The 17954-nt window shown below is 48.7% G+C and overlaps 1 protein-coding gene and 1 long non-coding RNA gene across 4 annotated transcripts in view; one reads left to right on the forward strand and one right to left on the reverse strand.

Annotated features, from left to right (window-relative positions):
* ATAD3B (ATPase family, AAA domain containing 3B) overlaps positions 1-17954 on the reverse strand; it is a 19877-nt gene continuing 1923 nt past the window's right edge. Inside the window, exons 1-16 of one of the 2 annotated variants that reach the window (XM_015297122.4) lie at positions 17197-17491; positions 16934-17010; positions 15631-15732; positions 14459-14518; positions 14125-14194; positions 13049-13214; positions 12511-12580; positions 10557-10712; positions 10272-10328; positions 9612-9737; positions 7285-7409; positions 5723-5774; positions 5305-5375; positions 4148-4315; positions 3831-3939; positions 1-430 (exon numbers count right to left, since the gene is read on the reverse strand). In XM_015297122.4, coding sequence (XP_015152608.2) covers positions 251-430; positions 3831-3939; positions 4148-4315; positions 5305-5375; positions 5723-5774; positions 7285-7409; positions 9612-9737; positions 10272-10328; positions 10557-10712; positions 12511-12580; positions 13049-13214; positions 14125-14194; positions 14459-14518; positions 15631-15732; positions 16934-17010; positions 17197-17422 — 1815 coding nt within the window. In that variant the 5' untranslated portion in view covers positions 17423-17491 and the 3' untranslated portion in view covers positions 1-250. Of the gene's footprint in view, positions 431-3830; positions 3940-4147; positions 4316-5304; positions 5376-5722; positions 5775-7284; positions 7410-9611; positions 9738-10271; positions 10329-10556; positions 10713-12510; positions 12581-13048; positions 13215-14124; positions 14195-14458; positions 14519-15630; positions 15733-16933; positions 17011-17196; positions 17492-17954 lie in introns of those variants that run through there. The other variant, XM_046903233.1, reaches the window with a different exon arrangement.
* Positions 16470-17954, forward strand: part of LOC107054925 — a 28334-nt gene continuing 26849 nt past the window's right edge. The window contains exons 1-2 of one of the 2 annotated variants that reach the window (XR_006931971.1): positions 16470-16533; positions 16723-16784. This is a non-coding gene — a long non-coding RNA (uncharacterized LOC107054925). Of the gene's footprint in view, positions 16534-16722; positions 16785-17640; positions 17810-17954 lie in introns of those variants that run through there. The other variant, XR_005841415.2, reaches the window with a different exon arrangement.

The raw sequence follows: 17954 nt of genomic DNA on the forward strand, positions 1-17954 counted from the left end.
TTTGAGCAAGGGGGTCCTTTAATACCGTTATTTCTGCCTTATTTCAACCATTTCTCCTTTTTCCATCGCATCCTTAAAACACGAAACGAAAGGCAGACTGAGGTAGCGCTCCCTCCCCCTTTCCTTGCACCAAGGGGCACCATTGCTCACAACACATGATTCCACCAACAATTCGCCCCAAAAGACACTCCCCACCCTCCTCCTCTGCCCACACCCCCACCCACGCCGGTCTGCAGCCTGGAGGTGCTTCTCACACCGGCGTTCCTTTGGGGAAAGGCAGCAGTGGGGTTCTGACCCCTTCTTTGCTTGCTTCTGCACCCTCTGCTTTCAGCCACTCCATCTTCTGCCTGTGCTGCTGCACGGCGTCGGCGACCCGAGCATCAATCATGGCCTCGGTCAGAACGCCGTCCTCTGATGCATAGGCTGCAGCCTGGGGAGGCAAAGGCAGAGAGGCAGATGTGAAGCCAATAAAGGCGCACACGGTGATGGAGCATCTCCATCCAAGGCAATAGAAATGGTTTTAAATGGTTACAAAGGGAGGACTAAGAGCGGCGTCAGGGTGAACGTGGGCAACACAGCATCTCTGAAATGATGCGTGATGTGGAGCCCTCTGGTTTTCCACCTGGGATCGCCCCATAGCACTGCTGTGCTGTATAAACTCCCATCCCATCCTCAAGTCCTGTATGGGAACTGTTGAGTCACGGCCTGAACTACTGATGGAGCACCTGGGAAAGGACTGATCAGCCCTGGGAGCACAGGTGAAGGCAGTTCAGCTGTGTGATCAGAAGGGGTGGAGCCTGGCTGCACCTCTCTGAGACCTCATTTAAGGGCTGACTGCCAGTGGGGGAAGGATCTCTGGTTGGAGATCCCTCCTTGGTGGAGTTTTTCCCTGTGAAGCGGGAATCTGAGACAGGTAAGCAATCTTTTTCCCTTCCTTTCTAGCACCTTTCTATTGCGCTGATCCCTCTGTCATTACACCTCTGGTGAAACACCTTTTTCCATCACATCAACCTGTCCAATTGCTACACGTCCCATGAGGCCTTCCCTTACCTAACCCTCCAGTGGCCATGAGGGTAAAAGCCATCTGTGCTATTCTCTTGCAGCTGCACCACTGGGGTTGTCCTGTTGGTCTGCCCACAAGGAACGTGGGAGCCCAGCAATGCAGTGCAGCACACAGCCGCAGCCCAGAAGGAAGGGGAGGCCGCTGGCACTGCGAGCTGAGCATCTTATCTCCAAGGTAACAACACAACTCTGAGCTGCAGATTTCTATATTGGGTGAGTCCCTGTGCCAGCACTCCCATAACGCATTCCTGGCACAGCGATGCCAGCAAGACAGCCTGACACAGCCAGCTCCTTACCCCGAACCTCTGCCCACATCCCCATCCTGGGCACAGAGCCCTCCTCCCTCCCTGCCTCTGCACAGCCCCGAAATCCAACAGTGGAAACTCCTGCAAAGCTGTGCAGTTCACGCTCTGTTGATTTTCTCAATGACTTTCTATTTATAGGAAGCCTCAGGCCCTCGCTGTCAAGAAAGCAAATGGGGGAAGCAGCTGTCCCTTCTGGGAGGGGCTGCACACACTGAGACGGTGCTGTGCTCATTTGTATTCATACCTCTGCCTCCTGCCTGGACAGATTTTTAACCCATTTTAACCCAACTATTCGTGTTCTGTAACTCCAACCCAAAGCAACGCGTGTTGGTGCAAGGGGAGAGATGGAGCACAGGTGACAAACACAGCCTGAGTGACCCAATGCTTCATTTCAGCCCGGATCCAAGTCTGCTTCCACTTGGCCTTGGAACCTTTCAATCACAGTTCTAATGAGAACAGCCTGCTGAAAAATGAAATGGGAAAGATAGCTCCATTCTTATAATCAGGGCTTGGGAAAGTGGAGGGTTTCTGTGCTGATGCTTTATCTAAAGCTTATCAGTGGGTTTAAGGTCAGGATGCAAAACTAGGAAGTCTACATTACTGTAACAGATTCAAAGGGAACTCTGTAGTGTGTAAGTGCATCAAATCCATGCTATATTCATCAAGGATTAGGTATGGGGAATGGGAAAGAGCAAGGTCAAAAGTCCTTGAACCATAACTGCATTCAGATGGCACACCCATCTTCCAAAGAAAATCAACCTATGGAAGCTGCAGCTGCTGCTCAGGCTTCTTGCTTAACTAAGATGTTTACCTTCGTGGCAATAATGGCAAAAGCACCTTAGTGGGAAATGGCTGCAAGGCTATGGGGCTGCAGAGGAGCCTTCTGCTGTCACTCTGGGCTGCTCTTTAGGAAGAACTGACTGCTGTGATGGCTTATCCCCCAACTGCTTCAGAACTTGACCTCCTCCCAAACCACCTCTGGGGTTTGGTTCTGTCCATGAGCCCAGGCAGGTTGAGGTAAGTCCCAGCATCTCAAATCCAATCACAGCTACCTGCTGCTTTCTGGGTTTCACTGCATGGAAGCAAAGGCTTAAGTGCAGTCAGCTGGAGGTGATAGCAGGACAGCCCCTGCAGAGCACAGCAGCACTTCAATGCAGATAAGGCTGACGTGGTGCTCCCTCAGCTCTGCTGCCCAGACACAGGTTAAGGCTCTGCTCTGAGCCACCTGTAGAGACAGAACGCTGCCAGACAGCAACACTGCAAATGACTGTTGGAGGAAAAAACTAATTAAGGAAACACACACACAAATGCGAGGTGAATTAAGTGACAGGCATATTGCAATTAAGCCTACACTTGGAGGATTAGCTCCAAGTCGCATCAGGTCACCATAGGAAATAGCTGAAAACAAAAGGCAAACAAAATGCTCTCACCTAGCTCTGTGCTCCAGCACCAGCAAAGCAGTTTTCACCAGGGCTTTGTGACCCAGAAGGGGTCAATGGGATCTATTTATTAGGCAGAGACCTGCAGCATGCTGCATCTCAGCAGCCATAGTGAGGAGCCCATCTGAAAGAGCCCTGGAAGCTGAAATGTCTCAAGGCATAACTGTTTCAAGGCTGCTTGGAGGACATCATCTGCTGTTTATCAGCTCTGTAAGGTGTTCCCAAGATGAAAAACAACTGTAAGAGGTGTCTCATTTTCCCTTTCTCTTGGCTCTTTTTGCCCTTTATCTATTTCTCCTGCCAGGCAGCCCCTACACACCCTGACCTCAGATGTGCCAAGACAACACAGTGTGGCTGCACTCAGCTCGCCTTGCCAAGCTATTTTTAATCTCGTTCAGCTCCCTGACCCAGTTCACAGCACAGCCATACAAAGAGGTGTAGCAGCACAATGGGAAGGATAGCAGAAAGGCAGGGATAAGAGGCAGGGCTAACGCTGCCAGAAATGCTATATAGGCGTGGTGCCTATACTGAAATAAGAAGTAGACAGAGCTCCCAGCTCTGCTTTTCAGTCAGCATCATTCCTTCCATCGCCCAAATTGCACTAAAAATACCTTCAGACTGAAGCAGGGTGGTAGGATGCTTCAGTGTCCTGGTGCTGACATACCTACAGGCAGCATGAGGCACCTCTCCTGCTAAACCTCTTGAGCTGGAACATGAGCAGCAGCCAGCATGGTTTGGCCATGCTTGCTCCTAAGGAACCTCCTTTGCTTTAATTCAGTAGGGGGTTGCCCCACTGGCGATTCCAAGAGCTCTTCCTATTTATGAGACAAGGACTAATGCAGACATTGACACCCACACGAGAGCTAGCAGTGTTCTGGTATTACTACAAGGACATAATGACACTTTCCATGATCTGAGACTCCATTTAAAAAAATAAAAGGGGAAAAAGGAAACAGAGAGGGGAAAAAGGAAACAGAGAGGGGAAAAAGGAAACAGAAAGCCCAGTGATCCAAGGCCCACCTACCTGCCATGCCACAGCAAGCTGGGAGATCTCTCGGCCAGACATGCCCTCTGTCAGCCTGGCAATCTCCGAGCACTTTTTGCCATAGTCAAACTGGGCCAGCTTCAAACGTCTAAAAGCAGAAGCACAAGGATTGCTTTATGTGTATCCACGTGACAGGAGGGGGCAAGGCACAGGGAGGTTTGTAAGGGGCAGCTTGCTATTGACGATCCCGCTTCTGAAGGGGAGCATTGGGTTGCTTTCCATTTTGGAGGAGGGAGGCTGCTCCACTAGCACAGCTAAGGACAACAGCAGCAAGGAGAACCTGCAGGGATACTCACTGTTTACCCTCTGTGGCTGGCTTCAGGACATGCCTATCAAAATACATCCTCACGAGCCTCTCTCGCTCTTCCAGCTGGGGCAGATCAAAGTTCACCATTTCATCTATTCGGTCATTGATAGCCCAGTCAAACTGCTCGGGCTGGTTGCTTGCTAAAACAAGCATAAACCTGGAGTACGAAACAGAAGATTGGAAAGGAACCATACGAAACTTAATAAAAACCAATTTGAACCTCGGGAACTGCTTTGGGCAAAGGCCTTTCGTCACCTGACGTGCCTTAAACAGCTTTGTAGCTGCATCTCAAGTGACATCCTACAGTGCAGAGCCTTCAATATCAGCCCCCCTCAGTCTGTTCTTACCATATAAGCCTGACTTATTGTTTTACCCACAATCACCCTCGAGTTGTGGATATCAAACATTCAGCAAGAGTACCACCTCCCACAGACCTCCACGTCCAAGCCCTGAATGGACTCGACCCAGCATGAGAGTAAAGGGAGCATGCTCCTGTTGGGTTTGTGTATGGCAAGGTCATTGTCCTGCGGGAGTTGATTTGTTTCCTTCCATCAAGACTGAGATTCCTGCTATCAGGCCCAATGTGTGCTCAAACAGAGGCACCCACAACGGGTAATGCAATGTAAAGGCCGTGTGTTAAACCAACTTCTGCTCCACCGTACAGCTATGCCAGCTCCCAGGTTGTGTTCTCTCCTGGAACGTTTTTGGAGACAGAAGTCCTTTCTTTTGCTTTGTAACGTGGTGTCTTCCCAATGCCAATTGCACTTTAATGCCTTAATTGATGTTACCAGCTTAACGGTGCATTGTAATTTGAAATGGGCTTTTAACCACAGCTATTGAAACATTGGCATTCTTGTGGTCTATTTAAATCCAAGCCTACAGGGGGGCTGTGTTCCTTGCTGTCACTTGTGCAGATAACTTAGATGGCCACACTGGCACAAAACTGTTCCTCCCTATTGACAGGAGCTCTCCTCAAGTCCCTGCAGAAACACATCATAGATAAAGAATTGACACACAACCTGATATTCAGACCTTCCCTCTGACATGTGGCTGAAAAGGATACCGGGGAGCTCCCATTTATAGATGTGGGATGCTTTATTGCCCCAACCAGCAATAAGTCAGGTTAGAAACCGACCACATACGTACTTGTTGCTGTGCTGCCCTGTTCTGTGCAGGAACGCATTCAACGTTGCTCTGAGATCTTCACTGATTTTCTCCTGCAAAGATGAAACCCAAAGGGAGATCAGCTGCTTGGGACCTAAAGACAGGTCACAGTTTAAGCAGCATTACTGACAACGTGAGCTTTGTTCTTGTCAAGGATTCTCCCAGCCACCTGCAAAGGTGTTTTTTTTGCAGGGAAGAATTCTGACCTCAGCTTTGAGATGCTCACGTCGTTCAGCTGCAAAAGGCTCATTTCCCATCCCTGCATCACTTAATTGAGCAGCGCAGCACCTTCCAGTTTTAATCTTTTGCCTGTTTAAGCTGGCTAATCACGTTAAACAAGTAGGCTGCAGGCTGGCTAACTGCAACATGCACAGATAATGACCAGAGAGAAAGCACTCACCGTGGCTCTCTTCCTCAGAAATGCATCTGCTTCATCCACAAATAGCAAGAGGCTGCAAAAAGAAAGCACTACAGTAATAGGGACAGGTAAGTGAGGCTCACACGGCTCCAAGACTCCCCTGTCTCTCTTCCAGACCCCCACAGCAGTGACCAGCTGTATACCTAACAGTGCTGCTGCGTTCCTGTCAAGTCTGAGCAGACATGTGAAATCCAGACCTGCTCCCCAGCTATTGGAGAGTGCTTATTTTAGCATGCACTCCTATGTAGAGAAACGTGTGAGGCTGCAAGGCTGAAACACAAGCATCCAAGGAGCTGTGCTGATGGTGGCTCCTTCCTTATCCCATTCCAAAACCTGAAGCCAGAGCCATCCCCTGCACACTGCTTTGCTGTTTGGTTGGTTTCCCTTTCCAAACCACACTGGCAATAATGGAATGGTTTTACTACCTGTGGAGAAGTGAATTAATAAAGCCAATGAATAATTCAGGAAAATAAATTCACTTATAAGCCAAGGGCAGTGCTCTTCCCAGGGGACTGAGTGTATAAAGATGTTTATCAATAACAGAACCAGGCTGCTCATAAAGCTGCCACAGCTTCTATTACTTTCTTGTCCAGCTCTCTTTCAAAGCATTTGTCCAAGGGGTTTCAGGGCCTCTTAACATCTCATTCTCACACTCAACTCCAGTTTTTCTGAGCACATTCTCAGCTACAACCTCTGCAGAGAAGCATTTCTACCACGACTGCTTTTGGCCAACAGGGGCAACACAGAACTTGCAAGCAGTTAAAACTGTTGGATATCCAGAATAAAGTCTGCTTAAACATTTGCACGTTACTCAAGGTTAGAACACTCATGTATGGACAGGTGTGACCTTTGCCTATCACTTTTCTAAGACACTGATCTGAAGCGTATGAAGCTCTTATCAGACACAGGTTTTTAACCAGGACACAATAAATCCAGAGGCAGCCAGAGCTCTGCAAGAGAACTCTATGGTGGAAGCATCCAGCAGGTTGAGAGGAACGTAAAGAGTTTACATCCTCAGGTCATTACTCTGCAGGTTTGTTTTATGGAGGGGAAATAGAAACATTTAGATGACAAATGCAGCAAGGATTGAAACAGACACTGCAAGATAGTGTCCATCTAAAGCAATCAGGATACACATAAATCATCAATTAGTCGTGTTTATCTACAGAAGACCTGCAATCAAAATGTAACACAAAAATCAGTGGGCACTCCCTGTGAGTTCTCCATTGGGCATCAATACCCTGGCTGGCTGAGCAGCCCCTCAGCTGCATTTGGACTGCAGAAATCCATTTTCACATGTACAAATTGACTACACACCCCGAAGAAATCGAGGAGTGGAGCTTTTTTAAATACTATAAGGCAGCAAAAATGCAAAAAAATGCAAGATGCACCCATTCTAGGCAAGCTTTAGAGGATGCTGCTCTGGCTCAGCGCTGCTTCATCTATGCAGGAGCATCACTCACGCAGCAGTCTGAACTGCATCACTGCAGTGAGTTTCTTTGAGCAAGAAACCACACTCAGGAGTCCGAGGAAGCTCTCCTTACCCTCTCCTACTGGTGTTTGCCCAGTCAAAGAGCTTATGTATGGCAGTCACTCCTTCCCGCCCCATAGGGGCAACATCACCACCCGTCATGATGGCGTAATCCATGCCTGAGTGCACAGCTAATTTCTGGAAGGGAACAAAAACAGAGTTAAGAAACCTCTTGCACTGCAAGGCCATCCCAGGTGAGGCTGCCACAGCTCGTGGCTGCTAAGCAAAGGGCTTTGATGGAGCTCTTGGGGTGTGCTGGAAATGTCTCCCCTAAGTTGCAGGTAAAATATAAATACACCAATTCTCTGTGCTTTTTTTTTTTGCTAGCTCACCAACTATGAGCCTGTCCATCAAGCAAGATTGAGCAGATATAACTGACGTTCACCCAGAACTTCGTTGGCTCACATTGACCCAACTTTGGTTAGGCTGCCACGTCATCACAGCCTCAAGAAATCCCCCCCTCTGCTTCAGCCCCAACTATTAGCAGGGCTACTAAGCTCCTAGCTCCAAATTCCATTCCATCTGACTACAGTATCTCAGTGGTGAATGAGGCCGGGATATAAAGCCAAGGGATGGAAAGATCTCTACCCTCCATTTCAGAAAGCAGTTCACGTAGCAGCCACCAACTGAGCCATGGTGACAGGCAGCAGCCCAAGCTAACACTCCATTAGCTGACCCAGAGCCGGCTATTTGCTTCTGCTGAGTAAAGGAAAGTCATCTGAAGGTTAAAATGAACAAGTCAAGCCACGTAGATAAGCAACAGCTCCAGCAAAACACGCTCAGCTGAACCCAACCAATTATGTGCTGCTCAGCAGGAGGCAGGAAAAAAGAGCTATGCTCTGCCCATTAACACCACGCAGTTCCTGCTGCTAATGTTCAATGTTCTGCATCAGTCCAACGAAGCTGGGAGCTTTGACAGCTATTACATCCAAGTGTGTTTACATCTGCCTCAAGAACCCTGTCATGTAGCATAAATACTTAACACCGCAGACCCACATGGCTTTGTTTTGCAGTAGGCAGAAGGCCACCATGCTATGACATGTTGCCTTTCTGGAAAGCAGGGACAGCAAACTGCACAGTCGCTGCCATTAACACGAGCACAAAAGTCACAGCTCAGAAAGCAATCTGCTTCTCAGTGCAGCATTTTGTTCTCTCCAGAGCATATGTACAGGTACTCAGTCCTTTCCTCACTCCTACATCTTCCTTCTGATCCATCCCAATCCTTTACAGCTATCACCACCACCCCCTTGGAGATCCCATCGTACTGGAGAAGTGTTAAGTGTGCTTCTTCCCCTTTCTCCACTGTCCATCACTTTTCTCCCTTCTCCTTACACTGCTGTTGTCACTTCCAAGTCCTGCCCTTCCCTATGGGACTCAGAAATCCAAACCAGCTGCCACACGATCAGAACTGGCAGCAAACACAACTGGACTACATGTTTCATGCACTGACAGAGGCACAAAACTCATCTTGCGTCAGCACGTCAAATCTGCTGCTGCGTGCATGAACAAGCATGGGGAACCTCACATCTACTGGACAAGCAGAGAAGAACAAGTCAGAAAACTGAAATCCCAATTCAAGCTGTATGGGAACTGTTGAGTCAGGGCACTGATCAATCAGAACCACTGATTGAGCTCAGGGGAAAGGAACTGGGTCAGCCCTGGGAGCACAGGTGAAGGCAATGCAGCTGGGTGACCAGAAGGGGTGGAGCCTGGCTGCACCTCTCTGAGACCTCATTTAAGGGCTGGCTGCCCCTAGGGAAGGATCTCTTCCTAGAGATCCCTCCTTGGTGAAGCTTTTGCCTGTGAACCTGGAATCTTCTGATACAGGTGAGCAATCTTCTTCCCTTCCTTTATAGCATCTTTCTATTGTGCTGCTCCTTCCATCATCACGCCTTTGTTTTAACACCCTTCCCATTGTGCTGATCTGCCCAATTGCTGCACAAACCACCCCTGTAGAGCATATGCAAAATAAAGCCATGCTTCTCTCTTCCCTTCACTTGGGGATTGGTAAGCGACAGCAAGAAAGACCCTATTTGGACAAGTCTATGTAATTAACAGAGGTGGAGACGAGACAGCAGGCTGGTGGAGCAGTTTCACAAGTCACAGTTGCCTACTGCCCTTTCCAGGTGGAAGTTCTTCTGTCTCCATTTAGCACTAGAATCCAAGTGACTGTGTCAACTCAGAGCTGGAGCATGTGGATGCTCCCTCCTCCCTTACCAATAGACATGCAAGAGCACAAAGTTTAAACAATGGGTTTCAGACTAGAGAGGATACCCAAGACCTGCAGTTTGTGGAGCACTCTGCAACACACAGGGAGTCAGAATGCTGGTAGGGTTTTACCTTGGCAAAAAGTGTCTTTCCAGTGCCAGGAGGACCATACATCAGAATATTCCTGTATAGGCTTTTGTTCTTTTTTGTATTTCTTGTTGCTATGGCAATATCTCTCACACGTGCTTCTAATTGGGGCTGTAAGAAAAGAGTTAAACTTAAGGAATAGAAAGAACCAAGAGACCAGCATCGATCAGCTTCAGGGATCTGTGCCAGCAAGAAGGCAGCAGCACTCCTACAGTCTCAGGCTTGTAAGCCTTCACTTCAGCTACTCACTGCTCTGGAGCAGACTTGTTTCCCCTGTATTCAGGATTTACTCAATTTCTAGTTCTGTCCACTTGACTGTGGCTCTCTTCCTTAAGCCAGGAAGCAGTGCAGCAACCATAAGCTCAGTAGTATTTCATAGATAAGTGGAACTCTGAATATTAGCATGCTGGCTGCAGAGAAAAACTGCAGCCAGGCAAGCACTGAACTATGCTTTGTTCAGGGGAAAATGAAGGTTAACAAATGTTAACACGTGCCAGTGAGCATCAGAGCTTCTATACGGTCTCAGTGCACTGCAGGTGCTAGAATTACCAGAATTACATCATTTGGAGTGCATGTAAGGAAACAGCTTTCCCTATTTAGATTCAGAAGTCATCGCTCACTAAGATAGCAGAACACTGTACTCACACTGAGAACAACTCCTTCAAGGGCATCCTGGGCCTTACTGGTGAGACGTTTACCAACCTAGAGAGGAGAAATTCAATCATTGACAGGTAGAAGTTGACCACAGCTTCCAAAGCTCAGAAATCACAAACTTCATATATAAAGACAATGAGATCAGCTCACCCACACGGCCTCTATTAGTACATTAATTCACAGACCCACAGGCAGATCCTTGCCTGACACACAGCTGGAAAAGGAGTTCTGCATCCTGGCAGCTGAGAGGGAGACAAAGCCAGAGCTACACTCTACCTTGATAGGGTGCTTCAGTGCCTCCAGCACAGTGATGCGTGAGGTCTCTCTCACCAGTGAAGGTTTACCCAAACGTGCTTCTATGTATCGCCCTGCTACTGCAGTGGCATTCTTGGCAGAGTAAACTCCCACAGCCAGCAGGGTTAGGCCAGCCACCTGGGAAGAAAAGGGGATGAGGATGAGAAAATGCATTGGAGTTTTACAGAGATACAGTTCCAGTATATTTACCTTCCCTAATGAGGGCATGGGGTCAATGTAAATCGCCAAATGAGTCAAGACATGCAATTAGAAAAGTGGTATAGTACACCACAGGTAACCATCAGAAGTGTATATCCTTTCAAGAAAGCACTGCAACAGGAGCACGAGCAAGTGAAGGTTGAGATGACTTTAGGAAATGTGTCACAGAAATGCTTCCTTGAGCTCTTTTTGAACAGGCAAATAAGTGCTCCAGGGACAGCAGAGGCCAAAACCTCCCAGTACAGAGCAGGGAGCAAGAAAGGAATGGGCATGGGTGCACCTGCTATAGCAGGACAGTAGTGTCAGACATAATACACAAGAAGAATGGGTACTCAAGAGGCATTTCAACACCAAGACTACCATGGGAATTGACACCACTGTACTACAGTGAGAGATGAGGTTGTTTACAAACCCCAGAACGTGAGACATTGCCATTAATTTGTCAGTGAAGCAGAAAAGCCTCTGGACTGCTCTCTGTGCTTTGGGGTTGCTGCTCAGCACTCAGTTGGCTCACATTAAACCAAGTAGGCCTGCAGGCAGCTTTTCCCACCACAGCTAGTGATCAGAAAAGACAAGGAGCTGCAATGACAATGCTAAGGACATTCCTATCAGAGCAAGCCCAGGTGGACAAAAGAGCAAGCAATTGTTGTAAAAGTGAGTGGACTTCTGCAACAAGTACAGATCGAGGTCCAGAAACTCAAGGACAACAAGGAGGGCATCATTCAATAAACCACAAGATGCCACCTGTTCAGTTCCACTCTGCTTAAGTGTGTGACATCACCTTTGCTTTGGATGGCAGAGTTCAGAACAGCGGGTTCAATGGGCAAAGAGTAACATCTCTGTACCTGATTACTCTCAGTTTGCAGGGATTTAGAACACAAGAAGCTCCACCTTTTTAGCAGCCCTCTGCTAAAAGAAGGTATCCTGGCAGGGTTAATGTAGAGGAACTCTAAAATAACTGCCTACATCCTGCCTCATAGTCAGCATTACAGCATTTTTCAAAGCAACCAGAACTGTAAGAGTTCTGGCTGTGTTACCTCCTTTCCAAAAATATATGTACTCTTAGCTTTCTTTATATATATTAAAAAAAAGAGAAGCTCCAATTTCCCAAGACAGGAGCTGATCAGAAGCAAAAAATGACCACAATGCAGGAAACTGGTATCTGGGTCAAGAGAACAGACAGCTAAAAGCAGTCATCTTCAAAGAGCTCCAGATACTGCAGGCGCTCCAGGTACAGCCTGCAGATGACAAAAGGATGCACTGAAAGCATCCACTTCCCAGCACACTCGGACAAAGTGCCTTTTGTGCCAGCCTCTGTGTATAGAACTGCCTGGTGGAGCAGATGGTTGCCACTGATTTCAAGCAAATTGTCCATTTTAACGAGCCATGCTACTAAAAATACCTCAGTGCTGCACAGTTTTGCAGTGAGAAATGACATTCTGTCAAACAGGAAGTAACTGCCACAGCCTTCTGTCCTGCAAGAAGATGCTGGGACATCTTTAATCAATTCATTCAGCACATGTAATGATCCTATAAGTGCTCTCCAGGTTTCCAGTCTGTCCATGCAGAATAGGCACATTTGATAATGAAAGCATGCATACAGATCCAAAATGCATTTCAGCTCTGAACTGCTCCGATGCCATTTTAAGAACCTTGGCAGCCCAAAATAAAACAAGAGTTTTGCCAGGCTTTCTGTCTATCCAGGTCACAATCTTACCGTGGCTGTGACCTTATCCCAGTCTGTCACGAAGGCACGGAATCCTTCCCCAAAGAGCATCCCTGCTGTCCTACGGTGAACAAACATCAAGATGAGCAGAAGAATTCTGAAGGCTGGGCTGAAACAATTTACAGCACAGCTTCACATCCCGTAACGATCTCCTTTAGAACCAGGCCAAATCAACTTTTAAATGCCCTCCCACTTGGAAATGCACTGGTTTCTATTTTTATGGCATATATCCAGAAAGTTTTCAGATTAACTGAGTCTCAGTTTTAATATATATGGTTCAAAATCGTCTGTTAGGAAAACTGTGTGAGGCTCACAGCTCTATAAATACTCTTTTTGGTTCACACTCAGACTCCAAAGCACAAAGGCAAGGTTCTCCTCCATATAATCCCTATGATTCAATGTACAAAAGTGTCCAAAGTAACTCATCATATTCCTCAGAGCTCGGAAGGAGCAACAGCTTCCTACAAGACAAAGGAAATGTGCACAAGAAGGAAGGCAGCCCACAGTCCTTCTCTTGGCTTGCACGTACTTGAGGGACTCCAGCACTGTCTGGCGATGCTCTGCAGCCTTTAAGCGGATCTGCTCCCGGATGATGTCTGCATTCTCCCTCTCAGCCTTGGCACGAGCTCTTGCCTCTGCTTCAACACGCAGCATTTCGTTCTTATGTCGCAGCTCCATCTCACGCTCTACCGTGGCTGTAAATCAAAGAGAGGTCAATCTTTTGGGCTGGCTCAAGATGCTGTCCCAAAGAGGGGAAGCTGGGACACAGAGCTGTAACAGAAGCATTAGCATTCATGTGGCTGGAGGCTGAATGAGAAACCTAAGAGCCACCCAAGAGATGAGCACAGCGACCAGGCTCAACCTTCTGTGACACTGCACAAAATCGTGGTTGGACCATCCAGGTCTTTGCTAGCAGCCTGGTCACCTGGATGCTGGATGGACTGCCCTGACAGCCACATCCTCCAGCATCACCTCTCCCACAAGGCTCACCACTGAGCTATGATGAATTGTTGCTACAATACTACACCAGATGGCAGCAAGGAGCAGACAGACTGGCAGCCCAGGTATGTGCAGCAAGCAAACCACAACTCTGATCCTATTTGGTTACCTACAAGCTGCCTCATAGTCCTGCTGGAGCTCTACCAACCCAGTGATTCTGGCAACTCCATAACAATGAAAAGAAACAAAGCCAGTGTCCCATTAAAAGGTCATGATTCAGCTTGTATTTTCTACAGTAACAAATAGATAGAGGTTAGGTGACATTGTTTCAACCCCTCCTTATGTTAGCTATTTTGTTTCTCTTTCCTCTTCAAAATGGGTTGTATTTTAGGTTGCTCCAGTGTAGAATCAGGCTTTCAGTGCAACATCAGGAGATGCTGGTAGTTTATTGAGAAATCCAAGTCCCACAGAGCAGCCAATTAGTAGTTCAGCCACTTCTGAAACTGATCTTGCAAGCAATTGGTAGTTCCAATGCTACTGGGACTCACATTGTTTGCCAACACGTCCCTAAAGGAGCACCAACCAACCTGGAAGAGTCAAAGATGAGTACAGAGACTGATCTGCCTGCACACCTTGTGAAGAGCTAAAGGAAGGATTCTAACTTACCACGCCTCATGGCTTCCTGCTTCTGTACAGATTCTTCCTGCTTCCTCAGATTCTCTTCATTAGCAAGTTGCTGGAGGCAGAGATGACAGCAGAAGATGCATTCAAGTTTAAGAACTCAGTCAAGTGGGTATTTGTGTAAACTTAAGTCTATCAATTGCTGTCAAGAAGCTGGTGCCTAGGCTGAAGTGCATTCTTCCTCTCTCCATCTGTGAGATTGATACCGATAACCCCACGCTTTCAGCCACTCAGTCCTAATTCCTGACCTTTCATTTGATGTCTGGCCAGAACCTAAGAGAACTACTACAGTTCCCAGCTGTCAGAGAAACAACCATACCTGCTGTCGCATCTGTTCGTCATAGCGCTGCCGTGCCAATTTGTCCTGGTATTGGGCTCGCTGCACGAGACAAAACAGAAGGAGAAAAGAAAGGAGTATTCAGAATATAAAGATTAAGCACTTAAGAGAAAACAGTACCAGCAGCAACAAGATTGGGAACATGCAGGGGGGAAAAAAAAAACCAAAGCACAAACAACACAAAGCAATCCATCAATCCAGGGTCTGAAAAGTGAATAGGGGAAAAATCCTCAGCTACCTCCAAAAACTCATCTATGCTGAGAAGGCTACCGTGTCCAACCTCATCTTAAGGTACCACAGACATAAAGATGAAGACCAACTGTACTCTGGCCCAGAAAGAGACTTACTTTACTGCAATAAACATGCTTTCGTGTTCTAAAACAAAGTACCTGGACCAGTGATTGCAGGCAACAGAAATGGCAAGATACACTGACTGTCAGATGAGTGGTGTTTCCAATTCATTTTCTTGTTCCTCACTAATCTGTCAATTCTCCACTGCGACTGACAAATAAACCCACATCAGCTAAACTCAACAGAAAGTGGTCTGGGGGTCCCAGTCCACCCGTAAGGACTCTGCACAACGGCTGATTTATTTCCCATTCCAGATACAGAAACACCAGAACAGTTATCCCAACAACTGCTCTTCAAAGCGTGGCACATTAGAAGCAAATCATGAAGCTAGCTTTGACTTCCAGTGATGCCCTGTGAACTGCAGGAGTTCCAGAGCTAACCGAGGCACAGCAGTGGAGCCTGCTTCCTGAGCCAGCCCTGTTCAAAGTCCACACCCCAGAGGGACAAGAAACACGTGCCATTCCAGTGGTTTTAGCTACCTTCCCAAAGTACATAAGTGATTAGAATTCATCAGCCCTTCCCTGTTCTCCACCATGTGAGCTGTTAGAACAAAAGCTAGCTTGCATGTCCCTGATTTCACTATTATTGCCAATGCATTGACTCGTGCTAAAGTGATATCAGTAAACACAACTACAAATTAAGCTCAACGTCACATAGACAGGGTAGAAGACAGGCTCAGCATGCACAGCCCCCAGTTATGGCTGCCCACCCCACCACCAAAGCAATTAATGCATTATTTCCTTCCCCACGCAGGAGGACACAGGCAAGGGCTCCCATCAGTGGGCTTCCCCTCATTCCCTTACTGCTTGATGCTGTTTTGTTTCCTCACTGAGTGTTTTTCGTCTCTCTTCTGCTTGCACCCGTATCTGCTCGTTCTTCAGTTGCTCTATGGCAGCTTCGTACTCCTATAGTGAGATAATGATGGAATAATCACAAATGAGCTCAATGCACAACCCTGCAGAGGGAAGACTGTGGCAGCTATGTTCCAAATGATGCATCTGTAATCACTTCACACTTCCCCTCATACAACCCTCACCGCTCCCTAAAAATGGTGGTGACAGTGGGGGGTTACAAAACCACTTACAACAGAGACATTATCTGCACCTCAACTTCCAGAATCACAGGGGCTGCCCTGAAAGTAACCCCTCCTGTTTTGTGATGTTGGTCATACGGCAGCAGAGGCTGAACCTTCTCAGCACCATTCCGTTGCCGTGTGACAGATGGCAGCAGAGAGGCAGCCTGACATGGAAGTGTGCATGAAGCAACAGAGTGACACTGAGTTCCTCCACGAGGAACAAATGACACACACTGACATTCACTGACACTCGGTGACCAACCAGCAGATGGGAGCACAGGGAGATGGTGTGTTTCAGCAGCGATGACAGTGGGTCACCACCACCGGTGCAGATTTTGATGAGCACAGCATGCAAGCTCCTGTTTGTTCCTGGTGGAAACACACAGCTAATGGGGGTTGTATGGGAACTGTTGAGTCAGGGCATGAACCACTGATTGAGCACCTGGGGAAAGGACCTGGTCAGCCTTGGGAGCACAGGTGAAGGCAGTTCAGCTGTGTGATCAGAAGGGGTGGAGCCTGGCTGCACCTCTCTGAGACCTCATTTAAGGGCTGACAGCCACTGGGGAAGGATCTCTGGTTGGAGATCCATTCCTCATGAAGTTTCCTTGTAACCCTAAATCTTCAGAGATGGGTGAGTCCTTTTCCTTTGTAACACCATCCCATTTGTGTTAGTCCCTTTTGCTATTTCACTCCTGTATTGCCTTCCCCCCACGTTAATCTTTCTGATTGTAACAGGGGTGGCTATGATGAAAACCACTGCTTTGTAGCTAAGAATCTGCTCTATCAAATGGTGTTATCGTGATCTTTGTATCTCTTGTAGTTTCCATGGAAATAAACAGGAGGTGTTACTTTCATGGCAACCTACATACTACTTTTTCAAAGGTGAGTATCGACCTCTTGCTAAAGTCAAATGACAGCTGGCAGAACACAGCACCCAGGGCAGACTGCTGGGAAATGTGGCTACAACCCCCAGCCCTGGCAGCTGTTGGCACTGGGCTGCCTGCTCAGCTGTGCTACACAGCCCGATGTACCTTCAGCTTGGCTTGCTGCTCCAGCTGCAGGGTCTGCTCTTGCATCTGGGCCAGGCTGAGTGCATCCTTTGCATGGCCTGTGACGGACAGAGGAAAGGGGCTGTTAACATCACGGAGCGATTCTCTCCGGCACGAACCCACCCGCTGGAGCTGAGCCCTCGGGGCCCACCCTCCCGTTCCCCCCGTGCCCTGAAGGCTGCAGCCTCGGGACACCGAGCCCCGTGTGACGCTCCCCCCCCTCCCGGCCCCGATCCTCCACGCACGGGACGCGTCCAGCTCCCTCGCCGCCTTGGCCGCCCGCTCCAGGCCCGTGGGGTCGAAGTTGCTCCATTTGTCCTTGGGCGTGCTGCGGTCCCCCGCCCCTCCGCTGCCCGCCGGCCCGCCGCCACCACCCGGGCCCGGCGGCAGGGAAAGCCCGGCCCCTCCCTGTCCCGACTCGCCGCCGCCCGCCGGGGCCGAGCCGCGGTTGATGCCGAAGAGCCAGGACATGGCGCCGCCCCGCCGCCGGCTGCACCGCGGGACCCACGCCGCGCCGAGCCACGCGCGCCGCCTCCGATTGGGCCGGGCGCAGGCGCCAAGGTGACGTCACGCATCGAACACCAATCAGCGTTAAGCCGGAAGGGTGAGAGGAGGGGAGCCCGGGAAGGGAAGCGCGGAGGGACAAACTTCATTGAGACGCGTTTTGCCATAGCAACGGAAGTGTTGTTGCGTTGCTAAGGGAGCGGGCCCAAAATGGCGGCCTGCAGCGCGGCGGCGTGCAGCAGGGCTGTGAAAGTTCCTGGACAAAATTAGATTCGATAAGGAAAACAGACCTAAAACCAGCCTCGAGATAATCCCAGAATCATTAAGATTGGAAAAGATGGCTAAGATCCGCAGGTCCGACCCACCCCACCGTGCCCACTGCCCACATCCCTCAGTGCCCATCTCCACACTGAGCACCTCCAGGACGGGACAGCCCCCCACCACACACACACACACACACACACACACACACACACACACCAATGCATCGCTGCTCTTT

The sequence above is a fragment of the Gallus gallus genome, chromosome 21, assembly GCF_016699485.2.
Source record: "Gallus gallus isolate bGalGal1 chromosome 21, bGalGal1.mat.broiler.GRCg7b, whole genome shotgun sequence".
Lineage (NCBI taxonomy): Eukaryota > Metazoa > Chordata > Aves > Galliformes > Phasianidae > Gallus > Gallus gallus.